The sequence below is a fragment of the Diadema setosum genome, chromosome 14 (genome assembly GCF_964275005.1).
Source record: "Diadema setosum chromosome 14, eeDiaSeto1, whole genome shotgun sequence".
NCBI lineage: Eukaryota > Metazoa > Echinodermata > Echinoidea > Diadematoida > Diadematidae > Diadema > Diadema setosum.
In genome coordinates this window covers 27,726,452-27,751,828 of record NC_092698.1, presented here as the reverse complement: position 1 = coordinate 27,751,828, position 25,377 = coordinate 27,726,452, and the positions used below count along the sequence as shown (strand labels likewise).

General features: G+C 36.6%; 1 protein-coding gene across 1 annotated transcript in view; it reads left to right on the top strand.

Moving 5' to 3' along the window:
* Positions 1-25,377, top strand: part of LOC140237394 (uncharacterized) — a 52,168-nt gene that overhangs the window by 5,526 nt on the left and 21,265 nt on the right. The window contains exons 2-3 of the mRNA XM_072317315.1: positions 10,001-10,059; positions 11,109-11,163. Of these exons, the coding sequence (XP_072173416.1) occupies positions 10,001-10,059; positions 11,109-11,163 (114 nt within the window). The remainder of the gene's footprint in view (positions 1-10,000; positions 10,060-11,108; positions 11,164-25,377) is intronic.

Here is a 25,377-nt window from a genome sequence, read left to right as displayed (position 1 = left end):
AAAAATACACAGATCACATCCTAAGATACAATGTATGTTCGTGGTCTTAGAGAGGGATGCCTAGATATGGACAAGAATGCTCATGAATAGCGAATCCGGGCAATTACCTCCAGAGGGCAATTACCCTGATACACAGATACATATACATATAATATTATGTATCTTACAGTTACTTTCGAAACCGTGATCTGAGCTCTTGGCAGTAATTAGAAAGATTACATCATTGACATTGACATTGCACATTGAATGCTGAACTAGCTTGACAGATATCATACAGTATGACCACTGGTCCTAATATGTGTTGAGATGGCTTACATTGTATACAAACAAGCCATTTTGTCCATATGATATCAGTCACATTATAATTCATGTCAAGATTATCATACTACAAGATTTATAGATTGATTTACTGTATGTCAGTGTAGGACTATTTGTCAATCAGTTGCGTTATACACAAAAGTAAAATACCGGTAATCACATGCATTAGTCAATAATCAAGCTAAATACAATCTCACTCCTGTCTAAGAGTTATCACTACTTGGTTTACACAAGATAGCATTAATTTGATTGATGAGATGAAGTTTTCTTGATTTTGATTCCATTTCACATTGTACATCTGTTCAAAGAACATGCGTGTACATGTACAGAGTTACACTTTGTACCCTGTCATGATCATATGGTGATTTTTTTTTTTTTTTTTTTTTTTTTTTTTTTTTTGGTCTGTAGGAAGATGCTTTATACTCCGACTGTGCAATGAAGTCTGGAATGTACTGTTTTGAAAATAGTCGTAGATAAGATAATTTCATAATGTGTATATTGTACAGTATGTGCAGGATACAGGAAGACACGATGTACAGTTCACTTCTGTCAAGTTCTGAATGGCTAAATCAATGCTGCACACTGGCACTGGTCCGACGGTCCCTGACCAGTAAGAATCATTGTTGGACCAGTAACTTATTCAGGAATGGACCAGTAAAGCAAGTGTGAAAAAACTGTGTACCTACTGGTCCGACAGGCAGGTCAGACCAGTAGAAAAAGTGGGTTAGTGTGCAGCCCTGGCTAAATACAGAGGTCACTGGGTATTCAAATTCACATGTGTACATGTATGATATGCTGGTACTAATGACCAAAAAGAAGATTTAAATAGGGAGAATGGGCTAATAACCTACCGAGGTCGGGGTAGTTGGTATCCTTAGAGAGAAATTGTAAACCAAGTAGTATATAATATTCCCTGAAGTACATAACTTGTACTTTGTACAGTGGACACAATAGCTTGCCCATATGCTAGCCACTGTAGTTTTCTATCCAAAGTGTTCTTTGGTTTCAATTTTGTATTTTATACACACTGTACACATAATATTGGCTGGAGTCAAAAGGGGCCTGAGCTTTCGATCCTAGCAGAATCTTCGTCAGAGGCAAAATGACCATAATATTGACTGTCAGGAAAGGCCCAGAAAAGAAGTTTTCCTATTACATAAGCTGTGTGTGAAAGGAGAATGGCATGAGTGATGTATACAACTGTCCCCATCCCACCCAAACCCAAACTTATTATGCATTCCTGTTGGTACATGTATACTGTATAAGCTGTTATTTTTGCGAATTTTGCTGATCTGAGTTGGACCGCGAATTTAACAATGTTCACACGAAAATGTCACCATATGCTAAAGTGTAGTGCGCTTGGTAGACCTCTGTGTCAATTCGCGAAAATGTCCTTGACCTCCTCATGCGCAAAAATATCTCTACGCGAAAATAACAGCGTATACAGTACTGTACTATGTGTACATTTTTGTTTATGTGTACCAAACTACATACATGTATATTTGCATATACACATGTGGTGTATGGCACATGAGAACGAGAGCATTTCGTGGGTTGACAGTTCAAACTCAAATACACTGTACATGTACATATAAATTTGTATAGCATAATATGTGCGTGGCTGAGAGCTGACAAATGTAAGGATATGGAGTACATCTTTCCTTTAACTTCTTGTGTTGCATTACATCGAATGTACATGTAGATGTCTTCACAGTATTGTAAGATGAAAGAGAGCTTCCTATCTGGATATAAAAGTACCGGTAATTAAGGTGGGTTTTTTTTTCAGTTCTTTATAGTGCTGCTCAAGACACATTTCTACACATGTACGTCAGGCTAAATGTGTTCTGTGATGCCCTTGCATATGGAGAGTGCATTGCTGTGTGTCTTTGAACCTGAGATAAAGATGAACTGTAGTATGTTTGAAGAGTTTGAATGCAAAAACAGATTAATATCATTTTAAATTTTTAAGGTCATCAAAATAGAGAAAAATACAATCTTTTCAATGATACCACACTCATAACAAGAATATAAATATAGTTATCAAAATTATCACACATTTTAATGAATTTTCTTTGCTTTTCAGCAGCTTTAATCTGGAATCTCAAATTAACAGAAGTGGATATCTGCTTTTGCATTTGAACTCATTATTTTGTACATGTACATGCGTATGTGTGGTTTCCCTGTTTGCAAAGAGAAGACTGATTTCTAATCGTTTTATCAAAGATGTACATGTACATGCTCACATTTGTACAAATTATTAAATGTATGATGGTTTCTTTGTTTTCAAGCCAAGAATGTCAGTTATTACTAAGACAAAAGAAACCATATACTTACTGTAGATCAGTCTATCAGCATATACACTGTATGCTATGATAAACTACAGTATGTACTCATCATTTACTTTAGTTTATTCTGGTGTAATTTTCTCTGATATTCTGTGTGTCATAGTTTGTGTTTTCTCACTTGGTTAATTTCTTTGTAAAGTGAAGTCAACCAAATGGGGGGATATGCAAAGCATGGCTGTGTTTTATAATTATTTTTGTTTTTCTGTTTGAGTCTGTTTCCCTGTAGTTGACACTCCACAGCACTTTGACCATATGTCAGATTTTGGTGTCATTTGTTGACTATGTACACCCAAGTGTGCTGCAACCTCTTTCATTCTAGGGCTCAAAGGTCATGAATAGTAGGTGGTATCTTTACCGAGAAGAACATAACAAAGAGAGCTTGGCACATGTTGGCAATCCTTTGTGTCTCGATCTGCAGCAACCTCGCCTTTAACTCACGTCACCAGAGAGTCAGGCTAAACACTTCTCCGATTTCGTCATGATCAGCTTAATTTTTTTGTTATCTTCACAGGTTACAACAGATGACACACAAGTGTAGAATTGAACAGTAACATTTAACATTGTATGTACACTTTTATGTACTGCACTGTCAGTGTGAGTAGATGTATATAAAAGGTAGCTTCAGAAGCTAAAATATAATTATGATTATGGAGTTATGAATAAGGTGCTCTATAGTTCTTTGCCCTTATTTTTTTGTCTACGGGTGACTGACAGGTGCCACAGAAAATAAAGTGCCCCAGATTAAAGGGACTGTACAGTACTGGTTGAGGTGAGGATTCTGGTTTACACACTGTATAACTTTTTGGTGAGATACTGAGAAACCCCCAGAGAGCATGTAATTTCAAGAAGGATTCAACGTTTATTTGATGAAAATTGGCCTTGAAATGACTGAGATATCCAAAAAAGCGATCCTAATAAAATTGACAGCCCACGACTTTTATTAGGATCTCTTTGTTTTAACTTGTTTTTATATCTCAGTCATTTCAAAACCGACTTTCATCAAATAAACTTTTGATTCCCCTTTTAATAGAATTGTATGCTCTTTCATTTCATAGAGTGGTTTCTAAATATCTCACAAAACATTACAAGCTGAACCCTCACCTCAACCAGTACTGTACATTCCCTTCAGCTATGTCTAAGGACACAAACATAATGTTTAATATCTCACTGACTCAAAGGATATGCACATGTGATGTTGCACCAGAAATAGAAAAGTCACTTTAGGAGTTGCAGTAGTTGTCCAGAAATTGCTCAGAGATTAGTCATGAAGACATTATCTTCCCCATTTAATTTTTCTGCAGTTTTAGCTTCTTGGACATTTCATCAAACCATTCTAATATTTGATGCATCACGCATTACCCCGGGGTACAACAGTACCCCGGGGTACCATGTTGTGTAGCGAGTACCCCGGGGTACCACGTTGTGTAGCGCCATCTCACGTCCACTCGAGGACAGCGGCAGAGAAATGCATGCACTGTGTGTGCGTGTACATAGTCATTCCCATGCCACTGCATGTTATACATGTACTACGTCACATAATGTGTATGCATGCATGGTACGCTGTGCTAGCAGTAGCGCAGGAAATAATTTTCCTTCTTGAAATTAAATAGCAATTTTTGTCTATGGACATACATTTTCAACAAAATGGTATACAGGTCTGTGTAATGAAACTGCTATGCAAATTACATTTTGTATAGCAGTCACACCAAAATGCATAGCAAATTGCTATGCAATACCAGGAAAATTATTCCCTGTAGCGTTTGCTTCAGTGCAATGCAGTGTAGTGCAGTGCAGTGGCTAGCGCGCGCTAGCTCCGACACCAAAATAATTTCCCACTTTTTGGCACCCAGGGTACAACCTTAAAAAAAATGAATAATTCAACAAAATGGCTGATTTTTATTTGGTACCCCGGGTTACCATTTATGTCATCATTTGTTGAAACTACAATGTGAGGTGTGGCGTAGAGGTGCCAACGCAGATCTCAAATTTTGTTGGTAAAATATTGTTTGAGCCACTTTGAGCATTGTGTACCACAATTTTGGTGCACAGCTTTCAGTTGCTTGGGTCAGAGCACACTGCTTCTGATAGAACTTGAACTCTGCCGTACAGTTGCTGTACATGTACAGCAACCTATTCGTGCAAACTGTTATAAAAACAGACAGTGTATTTGACCACTTATCACAACATTAAGTGTATTTAGGTGTGAACTACATGTGTACATACAGCTTAGAATTGACACGGATGTAAGTTATTCAGGGTATACCCTAACATTTATATCAAGTGATGAGTGTATGAAATTTTGCTAGAAAATTAGGAATTTTTTCTTCTTCTGATGGATAAGGTTTTATGAAATGCAATCATAAATACCTTCAAAAGGATAATCAGTAGCTACTCAATCATGCCATGATGCCACTTTAGATATCTTGAAGTTTATGACTTCAAGAAATCTCTAACATTCTAACTTTTTGTCTCCACCACTGGCTGTTCATCTGTCTATCAAAATCATGGGAGTGCATGAACTCCAGTCTAATTTAAGAATAAATGTGAAGGTTGCTGCAAGCATTAATAACTTCAAATAGTATTTAGTTGTAAGAAAATAAAGTAAAGTCAAGAATCAAAGGACAAATTCAAAGTAGAAGTTATGACTTTCAATTCAGTTAGATCTGTTGCACATTTTTATTCAACCTCTGGTTAACAGTGCAGGATTTTGCATAATGTTTTTGAAAATGGATCCAACAAGTGGTCAGCCAAATTGAGTAGTCACTCATCTTGCATCCCCCAAGACAATCACAGTCATCTACATCATCAGCTTTTTTTTTCTTTCCTTTTCTTAAAGGTAGGGGATACCTTTTACAGACCTCCCAAAATGCAGAAAAACATTAAATATGAACCTCAGGGGACTTGTTTAGGCCACTGCTGAGAAATTTGGAAGTCAACAGTTATCAACAATTTGAATAATGCACAAAACTCAACTACTCAGTAGTTCTGTGTGTCAGCCACACTTAAGCCTTTTTGTTGCACTCTTCTGTATTTTTTATCTATAAACACAAATCTATAAGTATAAGAGCTGATGTAATAACATATAGAGTGTGTGGCAAGAATGTATATAGAAATGTTTGGAAGTTTTGATGAACTTTCTTCACAAAATATACATGATGGACACACATGCAGTGCATGGGTCTGCAAAGGTAGCCTAGTAATGTACTGGAATTTACGGTGAGCCCCGAAAAAAATTCGATTCAAAATCTAACGGTCAATAAAAATGTACTAAATGTTACCTTCCACTTTCAATACTTTATGGGAGTTTCTAAAATGATACTCTCTTCAACCTACCACTGTATTTATACAACTATTCATTTAAGGCATGCAAATGGGATTCCCTACTTTTAAATGAATGAAAATTTGTCATTTGCTCTTTGTACTTCGAAGTTTCAGGTGGTGGTCATATTTACTTAATCTTTATTGAGCACTGTTCCATTTATTTCTTTAAAATATTGATCCCCCCCCCCCCCAAAAAAAAAAAAAAAAAAAGTGAGGACAGTCCATTGGAATGGAAGAGATATGCTTCTAAAAAGGTAGAACTGTGCCCTTTTATATTCCTATCTGACTTCCATGAGAGTGAATGTTCATTGATTGTGTTCCAGGGGAGATAGTAGGCACTCGACCAGTTTGTAAAACTCACACACATTTACAGATTTAAGCTTCTCCTCTCTTTGTGTTCAGCCTTCTTATATTCAGTGTGTCCCAACTCCCTCATGTTTATTCAGCAGCTGTGAGTCAGATGCCATAAATACTGTACGTATATGTTGAACCCCTACTGTGAAGGGATTGTAATATATTCCCCGAAGATGGCAAATTGTGGCCAGAGGAGGAAGTTTGTTTCCACTGTTATACACTGCAGGTGCTTTTGTCAAATACCACAAGAAAACCTAAAGGAAAGATGACTTGTGTTTGTTTATTGTGTTTGTGCACAGTTGTTCATGAGTTCATTTCATGTCAGTCTTCTTAACAAAGAAAATAACCTACGAGGGGAAGGGAGATTAGTCATGGAAGTGAGAAAGGGCCCGAAGTCATAGAATTGCATTTGTGTGACCTTGATTGTTATTGGGTGTCACAATGTTTAGAGGTACACACACACAATGCCTGAGTAAATTGTTGCTTTATACATGTATGTGTGTGCCATATTGATTATGACTTTTAGTTTCTTATAAGCAGGTAAAGCATAAGCCTAGATATACTTTAGAAATACATTTTGTACATACACTGTAACATACAATCTTGCAACAGAGTATGATTCCATAATGTACATACACACTTGTATTTATTTTTAGAGAAGTACTTCAGCCCACTCCCTTTTTTCCCTCTTAATACACACACACACACACACACACACACATACACACACACAATTATCATATTTGCCTTTATGGTAAGAGATTCAGTAGAGAAAGTGCGAGAATTTGGCATACATTGTAATAGGTGAAGGCTGACAAGGTCAAAGGTCAAAGTGTCAATGAACATTCCCTGATAAATAAAGCACTGGATGCTCACAGTATTGTGGTGTATTCTCAATAACTTTCCACAGATTTGAGCTGACCACCAAATTCACACCACAGGTACATTGTAGGCCTACATAACCTAAAGATGCCTATCAAGTTTGAATATGGGGTGAAATCTGACTAGTTCAAAGGTCAAATGGTCAATGAACTTCACCAGATAAGCACTATGTAGAGATAGCTTAGTATTGTGTTGTACTCTCAACAGCTTTCCACAGCTTTGAGCTGTGACAACCAAATTCACCCCACAGGTACCACTTACAGATGCCATTCAGGATCAAATAGTTGTGAATGCCTACAAGGTCAAAGGTCAAAATGTCAATGAACTTATCCTTATAAACACTATAATAATATTATAATATGTTTTTAAACTTACCACAGCTTTGAGCAGTGACCACAAAACTCACACAACAGGTACATTATTTAAAGATGCCTTTCAAGTTAAAATATTGGCAAAGTCAGATAAAGTAAAAGGTCAAATGGGCAATGAACTAACATTGAAAAACACTCTAATCACAAAGTGCGATGTGCTAGGCGAGACATCAAGTGGCATTTGCCTCATACAATACACTGTGTATCTGAAGTAACATTAATCCTCTTTTATTAGATAATTTTCTTGTGCACTCTGTATTCTGTTATCTCCTGATTTCTCTTTGACATGAGGCTTATCGACAGCAACTCTATCAAGGCAAGATAATGTGCAGGAATTAATGTCTAAAAATAAAGAGTATATAACCATGTAACCGTTGTACAGAAAGTTTAGATCTGATCTCTCAACTGGGAATGATTGCTATGAGGTCTTGTGTATCATGGTACGGTGTAGGGGTGGGAAAGAGTAATGGCTGTTGATGCCAGCAGTGTCAAGCCTGTTTTAAACCTGTTCATGTGTATTTATAATTGGTCATTTCCACACCATGCCCTAGTTGGCTTTAATGAATAAAATTAAATTATACAGAACACTAGAGGTTTCATACATGTAATTATCAGACTCTATGATAAAGATTATGATAAGGTAAGATAAAGGTCATTTCATGTTTCTCATGTTTTCATGAAACCATAACATTATTAGTCTCAACAAAATATCCAAATTTAGGTAGTTAATGTCATAACCTCACAACTCTCCATTGACCTGAACATAAATTTCCATGATACTCCCCCTATTTAAAAAAAAAAAATAATAATAAAAAAAAAAATAAAAAAAAAATATAAAAAATCTGTATCCTTAAAGTTGTATAGTTTTGTAAGAATAATTTAGCACTGATGACATCAAGGGACAAAGGGGATTTTAATAGTCATTGCAACATCAAAGTGAGTGGTACAATGTTGGATCTACCATCCAGTGCTTGCGCGCCAGAAACGCATTCATATGCTTGAAACAGAATTAAAGTCACCAGTTTCAGTGTAAAGTTGTCTATTAGTGGTCAGCAATTGCCAAGGAGTTTGTGAGCACTGGCACAAATAACTTGTACATTCTCTTAATACACAGAGTACATACATATGTAGTCTTGACTTTGGCTGAGAAGGATAGACATAAATAAACATATGTTGCCAAAAATGGTAGCAGTGAAAGATCCAAGCTCAAGGTGACATGTCTTATTGTAGATTTGGCTTTAAAAAAAAAAAAACACACACACCCAAAAACATTTTCTGGCCCCAGCTTTCATATGGAAAGTCCAATCAAAATTTTTTTTTTGTCGGTGAAATGGGTAAAAATAAATTTGATGATATTCTCTTTGTTGCAGAGAGGGTTAGAGAGCCGATCTTCAAGGTCAGTGTGAATAATCAATTAATATGATCAAAGTACACTGTACTTATGAAGGGCACAATGTAGTAATTTTGTGAGAAAGTAGTGGCTCCCTGTCAAAAGTGTTTTGAAGGACAAGTTCACCTTCATAAACATAAGGATTGAGAGAATGCAGCAATATTAGTAGAACACATCAGTGAAAGTTTGAGAAAAATTGGACAATCATTGCAAAAGTTATGAATTTTAAAGATTTTTGTGTTGGAACCGCTGGATGAGGAGACTACTAAGGTTCGTAATGTCATATGAGTACAACAGTGTAAAGAAAATGTAAAGAAAATTCAACATATTCTCACTTTTTTTCGCATAATAAAAGAACACTTGACTTGCCTCTTTCTAAAGATAATGGGAATAATATTACCTATAACATATGTCAGTAACAAGTCAAGGGAATGTGCACTTTTTTCAAAAGATGAAATTTTGTGAAATTCTCTTTATATTTTCCTTATATTGTTGTACGCATGTGACATCATACACTGCAGTAGTCTCTCATCCAGCGGTGACTGCACAAAAACTTCAAAAATTCATAACTTTTGAATGGATTGTCCGATTTTCCTCAAACTTTCAATGATGAGTTCTACTAATATTGCTACATTCTCTCAATCCTTATGTTAATGAAGGTGAACTTGTCCTTTAAGGACAAATTGCACTTTGGTAGCATGAAATGTAGTTTGAAATTAACCCAGTTGACAATTATTACATACTTGCCAACTAGTAAGATTTTATCAGATTCAGTAAGATTTTTTACGTTAAAGATAGCAAAATCAGATTTTCTGTCAGAGAAATCAGATTTTTGAAAAATATTTAGATATACCTTTCATGTGTATTTTCTGAAGATTTGACCGAAAGTAAGATTTTTAACTTCAGTTTGCATATGAAATAAGATTTTTGCAATCCACGAGTAAGATAGTTCATCTTGAAATGTTGGCAGGTATGTTATTATGTTCACGACAACTTTTCTATTTCAATTTTCATTCCAGATTCGGACGGAGGAGGAGGCCCTTATAAACCAGAAATTGCCAAAGGAAGATATACTAAGGTACATGTACATTTGTACAATGGCAATTACATAATATTTTCTATCCATTTGTAGCTGAGAATGTTCAGTGGTAATGTAAGTTTTGTAAAAAGGGTAGACATAAACAGTTAATTGCATTATGCTGACAGGTCAAAGGTTGAGGTAAAAAAAAAAATAAATATAGTCTACTTACAATGAAGGTGAAAAATATTTCCAGTATGGCATTCATAGTTTGATAGCACAGGTATATATACAAAGTGATATGTGGACAATTTCTGCATTGAAATGATAGAGTTACTGATCAAATTTCAATATCAAAGGTCAGTAGACACTGGCTAAAAGTAATTTTCTCACCAGAATCCAAAGAGTCTTCAATGGATTTGCTCAGAGTTTAAAGACAAATTGACAATTTCATGACAAGGTCACAGCTACGTGTATATGCTGTGAATATTTTCAGAAAAACCTTATATGGTCAAAGGTGAAATGTTTAAAAGCCCCAGTGACAGCTGGAACTATAAGTAGACTTTGCATATAGGGGCCTACAGGTACTCAATGTGGCAGAACAGACTGAAATTAAACCATCCCAGTAAAGGAGCAGGAGAGAATGAATGTGAAGGTCAAAGTTCAAGTTTGTGCCTTTGGTAATGTATTGCTTGCAATATGTTGCCTCTTCTGAGAATGTGATTTGTTTAAATCAAAGATTTCTGTCAGAAATAATTGCAGTGTTATGGGGAAAAAATATTGAATATGAATAGTTGTATAAACAACTGAAAGAATATCTGCCTCCCCAGAAAAAGAACCCCTCAAATATCATAGATGAAATATGTGTGGAAGTGTACCCGTGTGTTTAAGAAAGACCAAGCGTCTGTTTTTAATGTACCCATGGGAGTTGATGTGCAATTTATTTTTAGTTACGTCTTACTCCTATTCAAAGAACAAACTTATGTCAAATAAAATAAATATAATGAATGCTTTGCCTGCCATTTGCTTGTACCATATATTTTGCCATGTTCCTTCAATATTCTTGTGTGTACATTTGCTAATTGTTTGATGCTCACTATTCTTTGCAGAGTTTTTTCCTATCTGGATGTGGTTAGTCTGTGCAGATGTGCGCAAGTATCAAAGGTTAGTATATTAAAAAAAATGTAGCAAAAGTAGGTTTTTTTTAGAGTTGCTGATATTCACCATCAAAGTGCAGCAGTGATCTGTTGTGAAGAGTGCTTGAGTGGCTACAGGAAATGCTATTGCAAATTTCTAGTTCATTTCATGATTTTAGGAAAGAAATATTTTATGTGCTTGTGATCAGACAAATTCACTGAATGTCCTAATTTTTTCTAATTGAATCAAAGAATATTGTGGGGGAAAACATGAATATTCAGTGTGGATAAGTCTTCCATGCCAATTGTCAGTATTCATGCTTACAATGTGCCAACTAGAATTGCAAGTATTCATTTTTGTCATTATGTAACAATGGTGCTGATCCACATAATAAAAAAAAAAACAAATTTTTTACTCCTAATAGTTCAAAACATACCTTGCCTAGTTTTTCTGACAATATATTTGTGTTACCAATATTATGCTTGTTCTTTAATGCTTGTTTTTCTAGTAAAATCCTGAATCACTAAGGAAACCTAAAGGAAAGTCTTGTCTTTCAACTGACAGACAGCTCTACAGCCGTACCTGAGATTTGACTCATGGTTCAATAATAGATTTTCCTTCGGCTGCAATTGTAACATTTAAAGGCCTTATAAGCCATGAACACTTCATTTCTACTATGTAGTTTTCATTGTTTATAGTGAACATTTTGTTTTCGGGTTTTCTGTTCTTCTGTCCGTCTGCCCATCCCTGCATTTGGCGATCAATTATTGTGGACAGCATATAACTTAAAAATCTTTTGAGGTATCCTAATGAAACTTTGTGTATGAGCGGATGAAGTTGTGGCTATCAATTGTCAGGTGCAGATTCTGAAGGTCAAAGTTCAAGATCAAATTCTTACAATTTCACTATTTCCCCCATATCTACGCAGTGCCTGAATGTATTTTTTTATAAACTTAGTGTGTACATGTATTAACAGACGAAGATTCTCGAAAAAGTTTTGAGCCATGGGGTCAAAGGTCTAGTGAAAAATGCTAAAATTTCACTTTTTTTCTCCATATCTTAAATGGCTTAAGGTATCTTCATGAAACTTGGTGCACATATGCATGTACTGCCTGTCAATGATTCTCTTGGGATTTTAGGGGTCAAATGTCAAAGATCAGGTTAAAAAAAGATCTAAAATTCTACCATTCAATGCTGTAAAGTTACACTTTTCCTCCATACCTTGGAGATTACTCAATGCATAAACTTAATCAAACTAGGCATTACTGCACAATGACTCTTTAGGGAAAGATTTGGCCATGGGGTCAGAGGTCAAGTAATAATGTTAAAATGTCACAATGTTATCCCATACTTTGAGAATATTTTATATATATAATATATATATTTTTATATTTTATATATATATATATATATATATATATATCCCATATTTTGAGCTTGAAGTTTTGTCATGAAATAGAGAACCATGTGATATGGCATGTGACATACCAGTCGCCATAGCAACATTTCTAGGTTGTTGCTTTTTTTAGTACTGATTGTGTTTTACTTTTTTTTTCATGCCAAGTAATCATGTTTTTTATACCCCCGCCAAACGAAGTTTGAAGGGGGTATATAGGAATCAGCGGACGGTCGGTCGGGCGGTCGGTCCGTTGCAAATCTTGCGTCGCGAACTACTTCCTCAGTTTTCAACCGATTCCCATAAAACTTGGCACAGATGTGTGCCTTGGGTTGTAGATGTGCAAGACATATTTTTTGACAGTAACCAAAAGTACGTTGCCATGGTAACGGCATATTATGGGCAAAAATGGGTACAAATCTTGCGTCGCGAACTACTTCCTCAGTTTTCAACCGATTCCCATAAAACTTGGCACAGATGTGTGCCTTGGGTTGTAGATGTGCAAGACGTATTTTTTGACAGTACCCAAAAGTACGTTGCCATGGTAACGGCATATTATGGGCAAAAATGGGTACAAATCTTGCGTCGCGAACTACTTCCTCAGTTTTCAACCGATTCCCATTAAACTTGGCACAGATGTGTGCCTTGGGTTGTAGATGTGCAAGACGTATTTTTTGATAGTACCCAAAAGTACGTTGCCATGGTAACGGCATATTATGGGCAAAAATGGGTACAAATCTTGCGTCGCGAACTCCCACAGTTTTTGATCAATTTTTATGAAATTAGGTACAGATGTTCATCTGAATGTTAATGTGCAAGACACATATTTCTGCAGTGGCAAAAAGTGCGTTGCCATGGTAACGGCATGTTATTGGTAAAATATAGGGCAAAATGCTTCATGGCAAAACTGCTTCATCAGTGTTCTTCCAATTCTCATGGAATTCATATTGAATGTTTGTCTTAGGATATAGGTCAGCATGACACATTTCTTGACAGTGACAAAAAGTATGTTGCCATGGTAACAGCTCACATATTATGAGCCAAAATGATGGAAAATTTTGTGTTGCAAACTACTTCCTCAGTTTTTGCCCAATTTCCATGAAACTTGGTACAGATGTGTGCCTTTGGTTGTAGATGTGCAAGACGCATTTTTCGACAGTACCCGAAAGTACGTTGCCATGGTAACGGCATATTAATGGCAGAAGATCAAGGAAAGATCTTGCGGATTTAACTACTTCCTCAGTTTTTTGACCAAAGCTTATGAAATGTTGTTTTGACCAAAGCTTATGAAATGTTGTTTGGCGGGGGTATAACCAGTCGCTGTAGCGACATTTCTAGTTTTTTTATGCCTCCGCCACAAAGTGGTGCCGGAGGCATTATGTTTTCGGGTTGCCCGTCCTTCCATCCGTCCGTCCGTCCGTAATGAATTTTGTGGACAGCATAACTAAAAAACCCTTTGAGGTGTCCTAATGAAACTTGGCATGTATGTGTATTAGGGGGTGAAGTTGTGCCTATCAACTTTTTGGTGCACATGCTCAAGGTCAAAAGGTCAAGGTCAAATGCTCAAAATGTCACTATTTCCCCCATATCCATGCAATGCCTGAAGATATTTTCTTGAAACTTAGTGTATGCATGTATTACTCTATTAAAATTCTCCGGTGAAAGTTTGGGGTCATGAGGTCAAAGGTCAAAAGGTCAAGTAAAAATGTTAAAGTTTCACTTTTTTATCCATATCTTGGAAATGGTTCAAGGTATCTTCATGGAACATAGTATATATGCATGCACTGACTGGCAGTGATTTTCTAGGGAATTTGGGGTACATGGGGTCAAACGTCAGGGCTCAATGGTCAAGGGCAACACTTCAAAATTTTACTATTTCCCTCATATGTGTTTATGCAATGCCTAGAGGATTGTTATTTTTTTAAACTTGGTGTATGCATATATGTATAACCCAATAGAAATTCTCTGGGAAGGGTGTTTTTTTTTTGCCAAAAGGTCAAACGTCAAAGATCAAGTACAGTACGCGCAATAGAAAACGCCCGACGAAAGTGCGTCCAAATTTCGTCCCAACGCTTTTAGCGTTGTTGATTTCGCCTGGGACGTTTTCAACGCTTTTTGCGTCCAGACTTCATGGACGGATTTTGGACGAATTCAACGAATTCAACGAAATCCCCGAACGCTTTTCCGAAGCTGTGGACGCTTTCAACGCTTTCAATGCTTTCAACGCTTTCAACGCTTTCAACCCTTTGTACGCGCGATCACACACACAGCTACAGTGTATACAAAGTTAGCTCTAATCGCGAATCGCTAGCTCTTCTTTCGTCGAAGTTCTCTAGGTTTCCCGTCCATTTCTCTCATTTTCTCTCTTTTGCTTCCGTATCATTGTATCCCTTTCTTTTCAGAGTACAATCATACTTCTGAGAGTGTTTTTTTCTCATTTTTATTAAGTGATTACCATGTTTGCCACAATTTTGGGTGAGTTTTTGTTCGAGTGTTTGTTGAGTTTTTCGATTGAACGATGTGTCGATTATCTTCGTGTGTGCGAGAATATCGTACCCACTCGTTTGTTTCCGTGTAAGTATTTTTACCGTAAAAGTGTCTTCATCGTCCGTCTTCACGCATCGGGTTTTCACCCTAGTTTTCCTCATCGTAGTTTTCCACGTCCATTTTTTTTTCCGGTGCAAGATACTCTGTGTATTTTATGCTACGGTAAAATGCCATCGTCGATAGTTTTTGTGTATTCATCGTAGTTTTCCACCTCCATTTCATTTTTGTGTGCAAGATGTGTAGCTAGGTCTGCGATGTCTGAATCGTTTACAGATGTGTTTTGTGAGAGTATTAATATTGATATTAACCACGATGATTTTGAGGATTTTGAGGGTTTCGCTTTGGATGAGATTGACTGGAATGATAGTGATAATGATAATGATTCTACTATCTAGTGATGATTTTGAGGATTTTGAGGGTTTCGCTTTGGATGAGATTGACTGGAATGATAGTGATAATGATAATGATTCTACTATCTAGTGGTGTTGATATAAGAGCTCTTATGATGATGCAATTTATTTCGTGTGACCGACCATCATGACGTTGGCGATGACGAGTACGAAACGATGTATGTACAATGTAGGCCTGTATAGAAGACGAGAGTGACACCGACGACATGGCCTGGCCAGGCCCTGGGGGCTGTTTTAGTGTTGCTCGCTCGATCGTGCACTGTAGTGGTCTAGAGACCTGCATTTTATTTTTTCACTTAATTGTATCCTTTTGCTTGTTCACTCTGGTTTACTGCTACCTAAATTTATGTCTCTGAAGAAACTCAACCAGAAGCTAGACAATATGTTTGCATCAGGTCCAAGTCTGTAAATTGCGATGTTCCTACTCCTATTGAACTCGAAATCCCATTTTCTTTGCTCTTTTTTCCACTGATAAATTATTTAGAACTGTACTGCATTTCTGATGAATTGCTTTTGCGTTATATCAAGAGCCTGCTGAGTAGGTGTTTCATTCTATCCTTTCAATTATCTTTCTATCACTTTCTTCTTTTGACCCTGGATGGAAAAAAAACCCTATCTTGCCATGTAAAGACAGAACACATGCCATCATGAAATATCATGACATTACGAAAGTAATAAAAGAAATAGGTAAGCGATGAAAATTCTTGTTTGTAAAATCATAAATCAAAGGTGATTTCATATGAACCAGCTCTTTGAAATGTATTTATTTTGCCTATTGATACTTGCTTTGCAAGTATACATTTTCTCTCCCATGGACTTTGTGTCCCCCTTTTTTTTATGTGCTTTAATGATTATTATTCTAATTTGTTTTGTCAATATCATCATTATTACTGTATTAATATTACCATACTTTGATATAGTTAATTGCATTTGTTGATTGACTCTCACTTTCATTTTGTTGCATCCTCTTGGTACTTGTACAGATCCTTTCTAGGGCTTGCTGTTTGCTCACCCCCCCCCCCCCCTTTGCTGTTGCTATTTCACGCTTTACCTTTCTTTATCTCTCTGTTGTTCCTTATCTTGTTTGATGTTGCCTCCATATTCATCCTTTTCCTTCAATGGTTGCCCCCTGGCCCTCACGGCGACCATTACTAACCTTCCCCTGCCTTTTGTCTGTCCATCCTCCTGCTCTAATCCCCCTGGCCCTCCCTTTACCTGTTGGGCTCCTTGCCCACGACTTCCTACCCTCTCCTTTTGTTTTCTTTGTTCTGTGTCCATTTGCCCCGACTGTTCTTGTTGTGTGAAGTGGCTTTACATGTGTGTGGTTGCTTTTTCCGCCTATTTGCCATTTTGCTTCTGACGAAGATTCTGCTATAATCGGAAGCTTAGGTCCCTTTTGACTCTATCCGAAAAACATTCATGTACACTCCCAAAACTTGCTGGGCTAGTAATGAAAACTTCCATTATCTAGCAGGGGAGGGGGAATGCTTTCATTTTCTCAAGAGAGCTTTTGTGTGTGAGAATGAAAAACTTGATTGAGTGTTGCCAAGTTGTTTTCAAACTTCTTCATTTTATTTGATCTTAAGCATAATCACTTTCATAAGTACATGTACAGTATTACGATTTCTTCTCCCTTGACTGTAATCGGAAAGTTTGCCATAACGACGATCGCTAATGTGTTTGGATGTGCCGATATGCGAAACATGTGGTTCAAAGGAATGCACCATGTGCTACAGCTGTACTAACTTACTGCCTTAGAGGTTACTGCAAGTTGAATGGATCGAATGCGCCATAGGCTTAGTTACGGTAAACAGTTTACGTTCGATGCGAATAATTATTACGTCTTTCAGGATCGAGGAATAATACACACAAAACATGCAAACAAACAAATCCACGAACGAGTGTTGATAACCAAAATTCATATGAAAAGTGATAGGCAGTTTTGGTGAGCGTGAAATTTTACTGTCATGATTTTGCTGTTTAATCGGGTGGTGGCTGCATCTCACATAGGACATCTCAGTGAATTTGTCTAGGCATATGCGACCTTTCATAATCTGTGATTGCATTTTTGAGTGATTAATCAATTCCTTTTTACAGCTCGGGAACATATAAATACATTGTACTTAGATCAAGTACGCAATAATCGACTGTTCGATGTATGCGCCTAAAGAAAGGCGAAAGAATCAGAACATCTTTGCAATGATTCCTTTAACTCAACTCACCAGCGAGTTCTTCGATCGATATACTACACCAGTGCGCGCATTCTTTCGTCTGGCACCTGGGGTCTGGCACGCACCTGGTTTTGTGGAAATTTCCACAAAGGGATCCGAGGGTGGGGTTTTTCCAATCCCAAGAGACCGCATTATACACAAGAAGACAATCTCGTCGCTTCTATCATTTTCCGTCACTCGTGTTTTCCCCTTATTCTTTGCTAATAATGAACGTTTCGATTGAACTTAACGATGGTTGTTCACACGTGGTTCCTTTTGTTGTGAGGTGTAGGTACAGTATTTTCTTTTTTCATCATTCTTGGGAGGGGAAAGAAGAGTAAAAGAGGGAAAACTTATTTAAATAAACGAAGGACACGTATAAACGCTCAGCATCCACAGCAAGCCGTCTTTTACATCAGCATCGTTGATTATCATCACCTGCACTATCATCAGGCATCACTCAGATAATGTCCTTTTTTTATAAACATTTAGAAACACGATCACCATCACTCGAGATAAACACGTAGCAGTGGCAGATCCAGAGGGGGCGCATGAGGCACACGCCCCCTTTATTTCTCGTGAAAAAAAAAAAGAAGTGAAACCCGGAAGTGGCACCAGAAATACTAGTTGTGCCCCTCCCCCCTCCTGTACAGAATTCCTGGATCCGCCCCTGCCTGTACGAAAATAAATGTCAACAGACAAAGTATCAACAACCTCCCCGACAACTACATAAACATTACCACAGAGCACACCGAAGCGGCTGGCATCAAACACCCTTCGAAATACTGCAGCAAAGCGGGAAATCGCCGTTACGAAAATGCATGTACACAGTGCGAGGCAATTGAAAGAATTACCTTTAGATTAAGAATATGAAGGGAACAAATAAAGTGATATGAAACGAAAGAAATCGTACACCAAACGAGAGGTATAACGACCTCCAATAGGCCCTTAGCCGCAGCATATCAATAAACATGACGTATAAATAAGCACACGGAATATGCGTGTTTCGGATTCCTCCCTTCTGTTTCTTTCCTGAACTATTCCCAATGCCCGAATAAAATAATGACTAGTTTGTTACTCTGATTTCTTCTTCTGAGGAAAGGAAGTTCGTTCATCCGAAAACAAAAGGATTGACACTCCGAAGGTTTGCTAATCGGGCAATGCCCCCCCCCCCAAAAAAAAAAAAAAAAACAACAGCCAACAAAATGCTCGTTAATCAAAATATTGGTTAATAATGTTAAAGACGATAATAATAATAATAATAATAATAATAATAATAATAATAATAATAATAATAATAATAATAATAATAATAATAATAATTATAATAATAATGATAATAATAATAATAATAATAATAATGATAATAATAATAATAATAATATAACAATAGACAGAAATAAAACAATATATGGCCCTATATAGCAATTACCCGCAGCATGATTACATTTTCGAATCAACAAACATGGATAGGCACAAGGAATATGCGTGTTTCGGATTCGAAATAACGCCGTAACCATCGGAATAGCGCACCCGTTTTCTTTTTCCGAATAATGAACACCACGGAAATCAATAAAATGATTTCAAACTAAGAATCCATCGTAATTCTTGCCTTAAAGATTTTCCTGAACTACGTGTATTCTCAATGCCCGAATAAAATAATAACTAGTTTGTTACTCTGAAAGTGGTGTTGTGAGTTAAGGAAGTTCGTTTATCCGAAAACGAAAGGATTGACACTCCGAAGTTTTGCTAATCGAACAATGGGGAAAAAAATGATAATAGTAATACATTTTATTTTCACACTAGGTACGAACATCTATGGTGTAGGGAATTTGCGTGTTACGGAACATTTTATCACTTTCGCATCAGCGAACTTTACGTGCAGTGGGTACTACAAAAATGCCTCCCCCCTAAAAAAAAAAAAATAAATAAAAATGTATATATAATTACACCAACACTTGAGCATAACAACAAACAAGCAAGCAAACAAACAAATAAACAACTTAAGATTTAATCTCATAGCTGCTTTGAATATTTCATGTTCCGTCTGTATACTTCTTTTCAGAATTATCTCTCGCTTCCCGCTTCACAACTAGGAAATAAACGATGTCAAACTATAATAAGAATTAAACTTATTGTCTTGCTCTGAATATAAAATTCATTATTCCAAAAGTTCGTTTATCCGTGAATACAACAGGCTCGATACTACAGTACTCCGAAGGTTTGCTAATCCGACAATAACGCACCTATCCAATCACAAACATTCGTGCATTTTCGGATTATGAATCATAATTTGACTATCACATTTACGAACATCTATTTTTCGTGTAGGGAAGTCGCGTGTATCTGAATGTTTCATTTTCGTACTAACGAACCTTATGGGTGCATGGGTACAACGAACATGACCCTCAACCCCCCACCCCCCCCAAAAAAAAAAGAAAAAAGAAAGAAAGAAAGAAAGAGCCAAGTCAAACTAAGAATCAGTCTGAATTAGTCGCTTTGAAAATTCCACGTACCGTCTGAATTATCTCTCTGTCCAATAAAGAAATAAACGATATCAAACTAAGAATTAAACGTATTGTCTTGTTTTGAATATTTTTTTTTTTTTTTTTTTTTGCTTTTCTGGGGCCCGTTGCATAAAACTTACCATTGAATTTCAATGGTAACTACCGTCAAAATTAGGCATCACAGCCAATCAGCATCAAGGATTATAAAATTTACCGCTGATTTGAAGACTTACCGCTAGAAAGGAGCGGTAAGTCCAGCGGTAAGGGTTTTATGCAACAGGGCCCTGATTCAATAAAAAAACGGGCAATGTAACGCGCAATTGCTGAAGAAAGAAATATATTTAATGACCAAATAACGGCGAACAAATCCTTCTAATTTCTTTTTTCCTCTTTTTGGGGGTTAATTTTCTTCCTATACTCAAATGGATTTTACGTACACGCAATTTTAGTGAAACCATTTTCTTTTTGGTCGGCATTCTACGATAAGGTTCCTGTGGGTAGCTGTGGGTTCACCCTCGCCAAAATTGCGTGATTTCTCTTAAATACTATGAACCCGAATGATCTCTGATTGGTAATTTAGTCTATTTCATGATCAACAGTTGTTTATTTTCTGCTTGTAAAGAACAAAACAAAACACGTGAACTACTACATCGTATAACATCTGTTTCGTTCAGCCGAGCGAGCCATGCCATAGCAATGGCGACGCACATACGGCGCACTCGCCTTTCCCATACGTGCACATTCCCTGGTTACATGCAGCCCGCACACCACCATGTGATGTATCAGGTGACTTTCACTAAATGCAGTGAATAATCTGCTAACGGTGCCGTACTTACAGCTAGGGTAAGGAAACTAAAACTTTTACAAATTGCTTCAATGAAAACGGCATCGATATATGTATACATGTTACCATTTTTAGTATTATTATGTGTATCAGGTGAATTCCACGCCTGTCTACTGTTCTCATTCCCGACCGCTGTGCTACTTGCTGAGTCTAATCTTGCAGTGATTCTTGGCGGCTAGCGGCTGTGGATGTGGCCACTACACACACACGTGTGTACTGTATTCCATGTGCGCCTTGGATCACGGACGCTTCTAACGAAATTTGGACGAAACTGCCGAGCTCCGAACACGCATTTTCCGAACGAGCAACGCAGTTGCCGAACGGAATTGAGCGGGCGGTCGTGCGTGAAATGCGTCCACAAAGCGTCCACAAAGCGTCAGAATCGTTGCTAATAAATCGATAACGAAATTTCGTCCAAATTTCGTCCAGATTTCGTTGCTACTCGATCGATAACGAACTTTCGTTGGAAAACGAAATTGACGGAGGCGTTTCTTATTGCGCGTACTGTAAAAGTGCTGAACTTTACTTTTTCCTCCATATCCTGGAAATGGCTCAAGTTATCTTGAAACTTAGTACATATTTATACATGTTCTGCCTGACAGTGATTATCATATGAATTTTAGGGTCAATGGTCAAGGGTCAAAGGCCAGATGAAAATGATAACAATTTACTTTTCGATACAGAAATTGCACTTTTTCTCCGAACCTTAAAAATTACCCAAAGCATAGACTTATGAAAGGGTCAAAGTCAAGTAAAGTCCTAAAATCCCCAGATACATGTACATGCTCTCCCATTCATCCAATTAAACCTAGGTCAAGGAAGGTGAACATTCAGCATTTTTGTGACAAACGTGCCATTTTGATATTTTGTCAATTTTGTGAAAATGTAATCAGACATTGTCCACATTTACTATAGACCATTAGGAGAATCATGCATTATGGCGGAGGCATGCCAGTCGCCATAGCAACAATTCTATTTTTTTTTTTTTTTAAATCAGGTGCACTACAAAGATTGTAAGTACGGTAAATATTAGAATTTATCAAAGATCAATGAATATGGGCTAGTTCAAGAATATAGATTCGGAAATACAATTTTTGTGAGTGTTTCCTATATCTTTTTTTATTTTGACTGTTACTAAACCTTTCTTAAAACATAATGAATTCTTCCATATTGTGAAAGTAAATTGAAGTAAAAAACAATGTTTCTTTTCTGATGGTATCACAAGACTCTTAGAATTTACATGTACAATGTACAATATAAAAATATGGTTAAAAATCAGCAAAACACAATGTTGTTGGACTTTTTTCAAAGATGTTGTGAGTCAGAAATGTTATGGTGATAACTTCCTGCTTCATACAACTCTGTTAATGTGACATATATATGTTACTGAAGAAAACACTTCATACATGATATACAAGGTCACAGTTTATTTCCAGGTGGATCTGATGCTCAATATGCATGCATGGTCAAGAAAGAAAATGACAAAGTGAAGCTTCATACTCTTCTTGTGGTTGCCATAAAGAGGTTACATCATGCATTATTCAATGTTTTTATAGCCAAGTTTATGAAATGTTACCGTGTGTCTGGTTTCTGGACAGTGTGGCTGATTTAGGGGTAAACCTGTGAAGAGAGCTAGTGCTTTAGTGTGCACAAACCTGGGCTAGCCTGTGTAGTGCATTCTAATCAGCATGTGCTCCAAAACTTGTAGCAGTATCAAAGCCTACGCAGAAGGCAGCGTTGCTTTGTGGATGTCATGTGAAGGCTTATTTAATTTCAGCTAAGCCATTTAAAAGTGAGCCGTTGTGATTTCTAATTGTATAAACTGTGCTCCAGCACATATCAACTCTTTCACTGTCATCTACAAACGTACATGTACGGTACATGTAGATACACACATCATGCATGGTGATACAAATCTGTACACATGTACAACATGTACATATTGTTGATTGTCATGGTACGTACTGTACATTGTATATGATTGAATATTATTATTATTATTATTATTATTGTTATTATTGTTATTATTATTATTATTATTGTTGTTGTTATTATTATTATTATTATTATTATTATTATTATTATCATCATCATTATTATTATTATTATTAATATCATTGTATGCACTGTATAACTCTCTGGTGACTGGAGTACCTGGTGTATGATGGATTGTTTGCATAGCTGTGATTAGTGCACTGAGATGCAATACTGTTGCTGGATGAGCATGGTTCTATAGTGGTAAGGTGTACCATGAAAAATGAGAAAAAAAGAACCATCATCCTTTGTAATATTTTACAAAAACAGTCAGGGTCCAAGTTGCACTAATTCGAATACAGTAGAGTGTATCAGCTGTTAGTTGTACCAACTGTAAGTACATTGTAATGCGATTATTAGAAATACGAAGTCTTTAACTCCACAAGGATGTAGTGTAAAATTACCTCAGTCATGTACAGATGTGAAAATGTCAAAACCGGAACCCCACCAAAACAATTCACTCTGGTCTTGCATTCGAATGTAGTCCTAAAGACTCATGATAATGTATTCTGAAGCTCATTGTATGGACAGTAGTCGTTGTATATACAGTATGAACAACAGTACCTTTTTGGTTAGTAGCTAGGATAGTGCTTTTATAATTCAGGCACACATGGCCTGTGGTTTAACGTCTCTAGAGACCTGAGAGCATTTGCTCTAAGTAATTCATGTTCTTTCTGCATATCATAAGCCGTAAAGTGCAAAAATGCTGGAGACCTTTGGCATAATCCTCACCAGGGGGGCTTCCGCGTTGCTGTAGTTGTATAACTAACATTCAGCTCTGATCACAATATTTTATCCCAAAAGTAGTTGTACACCTTGAGGAGTGGTCAGTATACAGGAAACAGTCTGATAGAGCCATTAGCTCTATGTTGCAGTAGGTGACTTCAAAAAATACCCTGCAAATAGATTCAGTCAGAATTTTTTCATGTACAATTGTAAGAGGATGATGAGGTATCTAATAAGTTTATTTACAATACGTGTGTCCTACATGACACTGTCTCTTGTCCTTAACATCATGCAGCACTGTTATATGTTGGGTTTTGTTTTGTTTTTTCTAAATGATAAGTTTACATTTTTAACCCCCCCCCCCCCTAAAGAAATTCTGTTTATCAAAGGTCCTGTTTACCTTTGGGAACAGTGATTTCAAAAAATTTCAAGATATGACATTTAAGGCATATATGCGTAGCAAGTACCTCAAAACATCCTACCATATAAAATTTTCGCAATAAAGCCTAAAAGGACATATCAGTATTTTTCTCAATAAATCGTAACTGTAGAAGGTTTAGTCCGGAACATTTTTATTATAACTATTGTTCACATTTTGTGTATTTAACAATACTCAACATCGATTATACAAATTCATATTTTTACAGTGATTGTTTCTATCCTTAACCCACATTTTAGAAAGCATTAATGCTGGGTTTTTGTTTCATCTGCAGATATGGTAAATTATGCCTTTAACATCATGCAGCACTGTGATATGTTTTCTTTTTTTTTTCTTAATGATTTTAAGTTTACGTTTTTACCCCCCCCCCATAAAAAATTATGTTGATTGAAGGACAAGCCCACCTTCAAATACATAAGGATTGAGAGAATGCAGCAATATTAGTAGAACACATCATTGAAAGTTTGAGGAAAATCGGACAATCGATGCAAAAGTTATGAATTTTTAAAACTTTTGTTTTGGAACCGCTGGATGAGGAGACTACTAAGGCTCGTGATGTCATATGAGTACAACAGTATAAAGAAAATGTAAAGAAAATTCAACATATTTTCACTTTTTTCGCATAATGAAAGAGCACTTGACTTGCCTCTTTCTAAAGGCAATGGGAATAATATTACCCATAACATATGTCAGTGACGAGTCAAGGGAATATGTACTTTTTTCAAAAGATGAAATTTTGTGAAATGCTCTTTATATTTTCCTTATATTGTTGTACACATGTGACATCATATACTGCGGTATGTAGTCTTCTCATCCAGCGGTGACTGCACAAAAACTTCAAAAATTCATAACTTTTGAACGGATTGTCCGATTTTCCTCAAACTTTCAATGACGTTTTCTACTAATATTGCTACATTCTCTCAATCCTTATGTTAATGAAGGTGAACTTGTCCTTTAAGTTTGATTTAGCATGTTTAGTATAATGTGCAATAATCCCCACATGCAAGTAATATATATATATACACTTCAGTGTATGGTAGTGCTTTGAGAATATGATCTGAAGAGGTCAGCTGCCTGATCAGACTTTTGCAGTTGCATCATGTTAGAATCTGTGACATAAGCCTTTTC